Source organism: Trachemys scripta, chromosome 16, assembly GCF_013100865.1.
Source record: "Trachemys scripta elegans isolate TJP31775 chromosome 16, CAS_Tse_1.0, whole genome shotgun sequence".
Taxonomy (NCBI): domain Eukaryota; kingdom Metazoa; phylum Chordata; order Testudines; family Emydidae; genus Trachemys; species Trachemys scripta.
The window spans coordinates 16,509,839-16,520,202 of NC_048313.1; the positions used below are offsets into that span (position 1 = coordinate 16,509,839).

Here is a 10,364-nt window from a genome sequence, read left to right on the forward strand (position 1 = left end):
CCCCCCCCCCCCGGGAAGAGAATCTCCCACATGGGAGAGGATCACACACACTCAGACCCCCAGGGTGGGCGGGGGGAGAGAGAGTGTGTGTGTGTGTGTGTGTTTGTGTGTGTGCACCCACAAACACACACACATGTAGGCTTCGACAACCTCGAAAAACAATTTACACACCTCACCCCTGCTCCAGTCAGAGAGAGAACCCAGGAGTCCTGAGTCTCAGTCACCCTCCTGTTCCAAAGTCTAGCCCGCCCCACCCCCCGCCAGGCCCAGGGACAGAACCCAGGCGTCCTGACCCCCAGCCCCAAGTGGAAAGCTGCGTGAGCACGTGTAGGTAAATGCACAGGGCGTCTCAATCCAGGAGCTTTCGTCTCCTCCCTGGTCCCCTCCGCTCCCTCCCCAAGTTCCTGGGGTGTGCGGGGCTCCCACGTTCCCTGCACACCTCAGAGCACGGGCAGGGAGGGGCCAGACAGACACTGCAGAGACCCAGGCTGGGCAATTACAGGGCGTGCCTCAGACCCACTTAGCACCACCGGGAACCGCCTCCCAGGTCTGATGGTTAGAGCAGGGAGGCTGCGAGTCAGGACTCCTGGGATCCAGCCAAGCTCTAGGAGAGAAGTGAGTCTAGTAGTTGGAGTGGCTTGTGGGTAAGCCACTCTGGCCCTCTGTGCCTCAGTTTCCCCACATGTTGGAACAAAGATAGCCCTGCACGGGGGTGAGGGGAAGATAATTGTGCAAGTCCCATCCCATGGGAACTGCACTCTGGAGGTTGCACTTCAAGCCTTAAGGCTCTTTGACTGTAAACTCTTCTGGGTCTCTAACCCACTAGCCCCCACTTCCCTCCCAGAGCTGGAGATAGAACCCAGGAGTCCTGGCTCCCAACCCCCTCTGCTCTAACCCACCAGCCCCCACTCCCCTTCCAGAGCCGGGGATAGAACCCAGGAGTCCTGGCCCCCAGCTCTAACCCACCAGCCCCCATTCCCCTCCCAGAGCTGGGGATAGAACCCAGGTGTCCTGACTCCCAGCCCCCCTGCTCTAACCATTACACCCCACTGCCTCCCTGGGGGGCAGTTCCCTAGGGTCCTGCTAGTATTTGTACAGCGCTGCAGCCCAAGGCACTGCCGTAATAACCAGGATCAACAACTACCACCCTCTTGGCCCTGCCACTGGGCCCATGTGTGCTCCCTGCCCCCCACCCGGTCCGTGTGTGCTCCCTGCCCCCCCCCCCCCGGCTCATGGGCGCTCGAGGGTGCCCAGCCCCCGTGAGAACACCGGAACCTCGCCGGTGGCCTGGGAATCGGCAAAGCAGAACGAGCCCATCCGCCCCAGGCCAGCATCCTGTCTCTGATGGGCGGCTGCTAGAAAGGAAGTCATTCTCGAATACCACTGCACCGGGGGCAGGAGGGCTGGATTCTGCCCAAACCACCCCCTTGTCGGATCCTGCTGCAGCTGCATGGGGGGGAGGGAGGCTGGATTCTGCCAGACAGCCCCCCCCCAGCAGCCCACATCTCTATCCTGTCCCACGGCAGCTGCTTCCCCATCATCTCTCTACTTCCTGCCCAGTCCTCCTTTGCCTTCCTGCCACAAACCTCCTCTGAGTGCACCCCGGGAGCTTACCACTGCATTTCCCATCATGCAGGGAGCTGCCCTCAGAAAAGGGGGACAGGCTCGGTTGAGCTGTGGGGAGGTCACTCATCTGATCATAACACATGCACACAGAAGCTAGATGGAACCCCCAAAATACTCTCGTTGGAAGGTTGTGCCATCTCACAACTTTTATTCTTAGAATCCAGACCGAGAACACGCAAGGACCCAAAACCAGCGAGAGACAAATGCAGGCTGCTCCCTAAGGCAGAGAAATGCAATTTACCCCACCTTACTCGAACCTGGCTGCTCGGCCCAGATCACGCACTTCCCTGCAGAGCCCCTGCAACCAGGCCCAGGAAAACCCCAGCCAACATAAAGCAGCAGCTTACAAGTCCACCACCGTTTGCACTGCGCCACAGAAAGTGATTGTAAAACCACAGAATTTGGCTGCTTTCGACCCAGAGTCTTAAAAATCAGCCGTGAATTTCCAAGTAGGACAGCTATCATCAACCCGCCACACACCAGATCTCACAGCAGCAGCTGGGAACAAAACTCAGATCCTCCTGCACCCAGGCCCCCTTCTTGCTTGAGCTTCAGGAGACTCCCCATTCTGTGTTTGCACTATAGGGACTATGACACGCCAATGAGAAGTTCAGTGATGGGGCCTTTATTCTGTGGTAACTTTAAAAAAAAATACATAGTTAAGATGCTTGTTAAAGGGTGACAACACCCCCCACCCCCGGCATTTCATTTACTTGGACTTCACCTATGCAAAGAGAGGCAGGGCACAGCAGCCCAGCCCTACTCTGTCACATGCTTGCCATGTGACCTTGGGCAAGTCATTTAGCCTCTCCGTGCCTCAGTTTCCCACCTGTACACTGGGGATAGCCCTGCCCTTCCTCCTGCAAACCTGAGGTAGAAACTGACCTAGACGTGCTTTACTCACTCTGCACTAGTGCAAACATGGCACCATCAGGCTCAAAGCACGTGGCGCTGGGGCATCCACACATCTAGGCAACTGATTGGAAATGCAGCCCAGCCTGGAAGTAGTGAGAAGGCTGGATGCCTGGGTTCTCTCCCCAACTCCACCAGTGACCTGAGGCAAATCCCACCCCTGCTCAGTGCCTCAGTTTCCCCTCCTGCCACTCATCTATGCAAGCGCTTGGGCGCACGTGTTTGTACAGCACCCTGCACAACAGGGCCGCCGGGAATGGCTACAATAGAAACAGAGACTTACCACTAGCAGATGCATCATGGACCCGTCTGTACTAAACACCTTTGATTTGAACAGGTCTAGGAAGGTCAGAGGCTGCACGAGCTATGGAGACTCCCAGCATGGGGTGGAGCGTGGTGGGGAGACTACAGTCGATGGGAACACACACCCCCCTTAGGGGTGTCACAGATACACACCCGGCTGTAAAAATCCTGCACCAGTATAAATAGGGCCCAGATGCATTAACGTGGATGGGGTCCCTTTACACAGGGCTTTTTGGGGGTGATGGGAATGAACCTGCCTGGCTCGGCGGGGTGGCCAATATGAGTAGCTGCAAAACGGAGGTTCGCCTTGCCGCAGTCTGGATCACGCAGAGCAGAATTCCTGAGGCCGAACGCACCCCGCACCCAGTTTTGACCACTGCCAAGGAACCGATCCGGTCCCCCGCAGCTGGGGCAAGCGGCTCCAGGAGACAAAGCGCAGAGTCCTCACCCCTTTCGCGCTGGGAAAATAATCAAAGAAACCCCAACAGGCCTGTTTCAATTACCAGCCAACAGTGCTTCCAGTCCAGGCGTCCAGCGTTACCCGTTTGTGGCCCCGTCAGGGCTGGAACCCCAGGGCACAGGTTCCACTTTCAATGCCCGACCCGCAGCAATTGTGAACCTATCTCCCGTCTAGCAAGGGCAGCGTGTCCCAATCCCCCATCACAGCTGCAGGACCCCCGAGCCCCCACCCCCCATTTCTATACAGCTGGATTATTTTGCAGGGGGATCATGGCTCCCATCTCCCAGGGACTGCACCTGCCTCCAGCGGATGTGCCGCTAACCCGCCTCTCTTGTGCTCTGCCAATAAAAGATCCATTTTATCTCGCTGTGATAATCCCCTCGCCACCCAGCTCGCCCGTCTGCTTCCATGGAAGTCATGCCAGCTGTTTCCAGGGACACAGAACCAACCCCTCCCCCAACCTCAAGAGTTTTAACTCCCCCCCCTCCTCGTTGGCAAGTGTCCCATGTTTACAGGGGAATATTTCTAACCAGTTACAGTTACTGGGCCATTTAAACCTCTCCTGTTGACACTCCCACAACCCAAGGGCACTGTTACACAACTTGATATTTCTGTCACCCTGCTGTGGGGTCACCCAACAGGCCAGGGGGGTGGGGAGGGGAGATCACAAAGGGATAGAGAGGCCAAGACGAAGCGGGAGGGAGAGTAGGGGGTGGATGCTGGCTGGACCAATGGAATCAGACTCCTTCCACGGGGGATCCTCCACTGTGTACAGCACCTGGGTCCTCCGGTCATGAACGGGATTCACGGGCAGCCTCATGCGAGCGGGGTCAGGAGCCCCTCTGGTTTCTGCTCAAGGCCTGACAGCTGAGCCTGTCCAGCCGGGAACAGGCCAAACCCCAAAAGCCTGCCCCTAGATGTAGCCAGGCCTTAAAAAACAAAACACCCATTTCCCAGACAAACGCAGAGTGCAACAACAGCACCAGTTTCACAAACGGTTTTTATTTAACAAAAAAAAAAAAAGAATTAACGACACCAGAGAGGAGGAAAGCCCAGTCCATGGCGTTTCCCCCCCCCAAGACAATAAAAAAATGGAACTACAGATATAAATTACAAGCATTCAAGACACATGGGTAACACTGAAAAAGAAATCTCAACTGTGTAGGGTTTTTTCCTGGTTGTTTTAATCCATTCACTAGTTTCCTCTGCGGGCACCTAGCAAATTCAGGAAGCAAAGAATGATTTTTGTTCCTAGGTAGGCCGTGAAGCCATCATGACATTCACAAACACAGACTGATACGTCCCTCCTCTCCTTAGATTCGAAGAGAACTTGAGGGGCATCTGATTTGAAACAAGACAGTGGGATGTGTGAGGGGGGGCAGATCTGAGACCCACTCGCCATGACAACAGGAAGAGATGGCTAGTTCTCAGTGTTTTACAAGGGGATTTGAACATGTCATAATTTTCCTATTCCAGGGGGACGGTGGGTGACCAGGAATTCTCCCCTTCTCAAACACTCTTCTCTTTTGATCTTCAGCAATTCAGACCAAGAAGTTTAATAATCTTACACTGATTAGTTCAAAGAACTCAAACCTCGGAGTAAAAGAAACTTCCCTCCACCACCCCCAGACTGAAGAGGAAATAAAAACCCTCTAGAGTCTGACTTTCGTAGGTTTTTTTTTTTAAACCTTTATTTAATTTTTTTTTTCTTTTAAGAGCCAGCAGCACAAGGCAGCCTCGTCTCAGTTCTCCTTTAGAGGGTTAAATGAGTCAGGCTGACACACACCCCACCCACACCTTGAAAAACCAGCTCCACACACACACACACACACAAATCGACAGGCGGTCGGAGCAGGAAATTCCCTGCGGCCCTTCTAGACCCAGTGTGATGCAATGACTGGTCATATGAGTGGTGTGTCATAGCTGGTAGGCCTGGCTGGAAGGGGGGGAAGTTTCCTTAATGAATCCTGGTTTGAGAGCTTATCCTTGGTTAAAGAAAAAAGGCCTCTTGAAAACAAACGAAACAAAACTTTTTAAAAGTACCCCTGAGGAAAGAAATCGAGTAAGCAGGACACCCCTCTTCCACCATCACCCCACTTTCTGCGGGTGCTGGACAACCAAGCCTAGGAGGAGGGCTAGAGAAACCCAGCCCTCCCTCCCTCCCAACACAAAAGATCCCTTTCTCAGCCCTGGGGCTCTCTTGAAACCCCTTTAGCTCGCCAGGTCTGCCGCCCCCCCAGCAAACATGTTGCCATCACAAGGACACAGAACAACAAGGAGGAGGAGGCAAAGTTTCAAGTTACAAAAAAAAAAAAAAAAAAAAACCCAACCCCTCCCTCCCCCCCAGGGTCGGGGTTACGGATTAGCACCAGTGGATCCCAGGTCAGGATATAACATTTCTCTACACAAAAATAAACCATCTCTCGGTGAGGAGCAGGCAGGAAACCTCGGGCCGCTTTGCGAGTCTCTCTTCCCCATCCTGAAGTTGTGCCAAAGTGCCCCCCCCGCTCCCCCCCACACACAAAGCGGCGGCGTCTCTCGGTCCCCGCTCCGGCAGATCCTTTTGTCTCGCCTCCCCCCTGGACCCAGCAGGGTGGGGAGGGGAAAGTCCGATCTTCCTTCCGCTGCCCTCTCGCTCCATGCCCGGCCTCCGTGTGTCTCTCTCCCGCCCCGGGAGGCACGGCCGGCTCCCGCCCCCCCTCCGCCAGGGAGAGGGGGCTGCGCCCCCCAAAGCGACCCCCCCTCCTGCCCCATGGCTCCCGCCAGGAGCCGAGCGAGCCGCTGCGCGCCGCGGGGCAGGTCCCCCAGCCACGAGTCCCCCCGAGCGGCGGGGAAGGGGATTTAAAAGGCCACCACGGCTCGGACCAGTATGCTGAGCACCCCGTCCCCGGGCCGGCAGCCCGGCGTGGGCTCGGGGCCCTTGGGCGGGCCGCCCCGCAGCATCCCGGAGAAGCGGGTCTGCAGGACTTTGGCCAGGCTGGGGAAGGGGCCGTCCTGTCCCTGGGGCTGCCGCTCGCCCTCCTCCTCCTCCGCCTCCAGCCGGGCTTTCTTGGTGGGCACCAGCCCGGCCTCGGCGGCCCCCGGCTTGTCCAAGCTGCTGCTCCGCCGTTTCCGGCTGGCTTTGGCCGGGGGTGGCAACGAACCCCCCCGCGCCGGCCGCCTACCGGCCCCGGGCGCTGGAGCCGCCGGGGGCACGTCCCCACTACAGTCCTGCGTCTCCATGGGCTCCGGATCGACTGCGCCCGGGGCGTTTCCACGGTCCGCGGGGGCTGCCCGCTCCTCCGGCGCCGGCGGGCCTGGGGAGGCAGCGGCGGGCGGCAGTGGGGGTTGGCCGGCCCCTTCCTCCCCCAGGCAGGGCTGCGGCCCGAGCCGCCCCTCCTCGTCCTCCTCCAGCTTGGCCGAGAGATAGACCTCCCGGGCGCTCCGCATGACCAGCGAGAGCTGCAGGCTCCGGTGTAGCCGCAGGCCGCCGCGCTGCAGGCGGGAGTTGTACATCTTCCACACCGACAGGGTCATGATGCGCTGGGCTTCCTTCTGCACCTCCATCCCGGCGGGGGCGGCTGCCCGGCTCGCTCGTGCACGCACCGGGCTGTTTGCACGTGGCCGGAGCCCTTTGCACCGGCCGGAGAATGGGGGGAGGGGAGCGGGGGGGCTGCACCTGGGTCTTCCCACCCCCGCGCCGGCGGCAGCTGCTGCTCCGGCTTTTGTAGCTGCGTCTTTGTCCCGCCGCCGCCTCGGACCAGCCGCCCCGACTAAGCCCAGCCGCGCCCAGCTCGGCTGTTTTTATACCCCCGGTGATCTCAGCGCCCGGGCCGCCCCCGCCCACTCAGTCAGCCGCATCCGGCCTGTGCAACGCGCCGCCACCCCCAGCGGCTAGTGGGGGGAGGGGAGGGAAGGACGGAAATGCCGAGGCGTGGGGGAGGGGAGGGGAGGAGGAGGAAGCCGCCAGCCGCAGCAAAGCGGCTAAAGGTGGGGGGGATGCAAAAGGGACCCCCCCACACACACACTCCCCGCACGGCCGCTTTTGCACCAGCAGCCAGACGCCCGGCGGTGTGTGCTTTATTATGCGCGTCCAACGGAGAGCTCGGGGCTTGTCTGCGCGCGCAGTGCAGCAGACGCCGCCGGGCCGGGGGTGAGTGCGGGTCCCGGGAGCCAACGCCAACGGGCTGTGCAGGAGGGCTGGGTGCGCGCGGGGCATTGAATGCAGCGGCTCATGCACGTGCACGCGCAGTGCGATCAACAATTGCAGCCGCGGCACCGTGTGCAATAAAGCTCGCTGCCCAATAACGCCCTCACGTGAGCCCACAAGCACCATCGCTGTTATAAGTGCAAATGCAAAACCAGCCAATGCAGCCTGTGAGCGTAACGTGTCTGTGTCTCAGCAAAAGCACCATCTCCGTTTAATGCGGTCTGCCAAATAAATCTGTCTCTGTGTGAGGCTGCAAATCTCGGCTAGATAAAACGCACCTCCTGTGCGTGGACTGCAACCTCCCGGGCAAATGCAAACATCGCTTTCTGTGTGTGTGTGTGTGTAAACAGCGCGACTGTGTTTAAATCCACTGACTGGAGTCACTGCGACATCTGCGTGCTGGCTGCCAAACGCCGGCCTGTCCCGTGCAATCGCCGTGTCTCGTGTCATGCCAATAAACAGCGTAGTACAGCAACCCCCACCTCGGAGCCAGAACGCGCCGTGAATGAAATCTCCCCCCCCCCCCCCCCCCGTTCGTGTGTGTGCCGGATGCACGCGGCTGCACTGCACAACTACAAGTGACACAAGCCACGCCACAATCTCCCGCCTGGGCACAAACGGCGCTGCTTGACCCCCGCCAGCCCGGGCAACATTTTCCGAATTGTTTATAAGAAACCCCCGCGGGGCGACGCAGGAGGGGGGGCTCCACTCCCACGCGAACCCGCTTTCCCTCTTTTTATTGGGGTCCTAATCTCAGCGCTGCAGAGAGCCCAAAATTGCCCCCTCCCCCCTATGTGGCCAGGGGGTCGTGCTGGGGCGCACGGATGGGGAGGGGGGTCAACCCCCCGTCCACACTCTGCCACCTGCCCGCCCGCAGCAACGCGCCCAGCCCCGGCCCCTTCCCCTCCCGCGAGCTCTGGAAGCGGAAGGAAGAGGAGGCGGAGGCTCCGCCCCACTTTTGAGGTCACCCCAGCCTGCCCCGGTTACCGTTTCCATGACTATCCCGGGGGCCCATGACGACAGGGGGCGGGGCCCGAACGCGGCGCGCACCAACGTTCCAAAAAGGGGCTACGTTTGCAGCCGCCTCGCTTCCTCTGTCCGTATAAGGGCAGAGGCTGGCAGCCCCGTTGTGGCCTATGGGGAGCGTCCTTCCGGGATCCTACCGGGAAAAACCCATCGGCTCGCGCGGCAAATCCCTCCCCCGCAGCCCGTCTGTGTGCACAGCACGTGGGGCCGCACCCCACCCCCCCAGCCTGGCGCCCCCACCCACTCACCACCTGCCTGTCACCCCCAATCTCCCCCAACCTGTCACCCCCAATCTCCCCCCAGCCACCCACCACCTGCCTGTCACCCCCAATCTCCCCCCAGCCACCCACCCCCTGCCTGTCACCCCCAATCTCCCCCAACCTGTCACCCCACAGCCCCCAATCTACCCCCAGCCACCCACCCCCTGCCTGTCACCCCCAATCTCCCCCCCAGCCACCCACCACCAGCCTGTCACCCCTAATCTCCCCTCAGCCACCCATCACCAGCCTGTCACCCCCACAGCTCCACTACAGGCCACAGCCCCCTACAATCTCCCCCAGGCAGCCACCACCTGCCTATCACCCCCACAATCTCCCCCCGAGCCAGCCACCACCTGCCTGTCACCCCGACAGCCCAACTACATGACAACCCCCCACAATCTGACTACACACAGCCAATCTTCCCCCACCACAATTCCCTCCATAATGACTACACAACCCATCTCCCCCACCCACACATAACTCCCGACACAACCCATCTACACAACACATCCACCCACGATATCCCCCCCACAATCCAACTAAATGACACAACCTCACTACACACATCCGGGCACAGTCTGACTGTACACAGCCTACTTCTCTCACCCACTCACAACTCCCCCACACTGTCTGACTACTCACAATCTGCCTCTACACCCCCCCACACACACACTCACAACCTCCCTCTACACGTATCAGACAACTCTCCCCTAACTCGACTAAATACAACCTGACTACACACATCCCCTCATAATCAGATTGTACACAACCTACCTCTAAACACCTCACACACACTGCCTGTTCCCACAGATACAATCTGACTACACACCTACCCCCCAACTCCCCCCACAATCTGACTACAACCAGATCCAGCCTGAGTGGACACAATCTACCTGTACACAGTTCAAACACACAATCTGCCTGCATGCCACACAACTCCCACACACAATCTGACAAGATGCAACCCCCCTCCCCACACACCCAGCTCACCCCCCCCACCCGCATGCACCCCCCACCCTGCTGTCCTCAAGTGCTCAGTGTCACCCCTCACAAGGCCTCCCAGCAGCAGCCCCCTGGGGGCCAGGGTCCCATGGAGTCAGCTGCCAAGAGTCATGAGAAACCCCCTGGGGCCGGGAGGGGACAACCAGTAACCCCACAGCAGGGACTAGTCATACTGGCTGGACTGGAATTAAACACCCATGAGGAGGAGGAGCTGGGAGTGGAGTCTAGGGGCTGGGAGGGGGGGGCTCGGAGTCAGGACACCTGGGTTCTGTTCTCAGCTCTGGGAGGAGAGTGGGGTCGGGGTGTGTGTGCCAGGACTCCTGGGTTCTAATCCTAGATGGGGAGGGCTGGAGCCAGGACTCCTGGGTTCTAGTCCCAGGTTCGGCGCGGGAGCGGGATCTGGTGGTGGGGGATGGGAGACTCCGGACTCCTGGGTTCCATGTCTCTGCTCCCTGGCTCAGTGTGGAGCGGGTCAGGGCCGGGAATTCGGGGTCAGCTCAGCCTTGCCCCTCCCCCCGCCTCTTTCCTCCATGGAGGGCTGTGAATGGGGGGAGCCCCGCCCCCTCCCCCTCCGGGCAAGCCCGCC

The 10,364-nt window shown here is 59.4% G+C and overlaps 1 protein-coding gene across 1 annotated transcript; it reads right to left on the bottom strand.

The window, feature by feature from the left end:
* Positions 1–4,283: 4,283 nt before the first annotated feature.
* IER2 (immediate early response 2) lies at positions 4,284–7,069 on the bottom strand. Its single transcript, XM_034792883.1, has one exon. The coding sequence runs from the start codon at positions 6,845–6,847 to the stop codon at positions 6,143–6,145; it is 705 nt and encodes a 234-aa protein (XP_034648774.1). The 5' UTR covers positions 6,848–7,069; the 3' UTR covers positions 4,284–6,142.
* Positions 7,070–10,364: the final 3,295 nt, after the last annotated feature.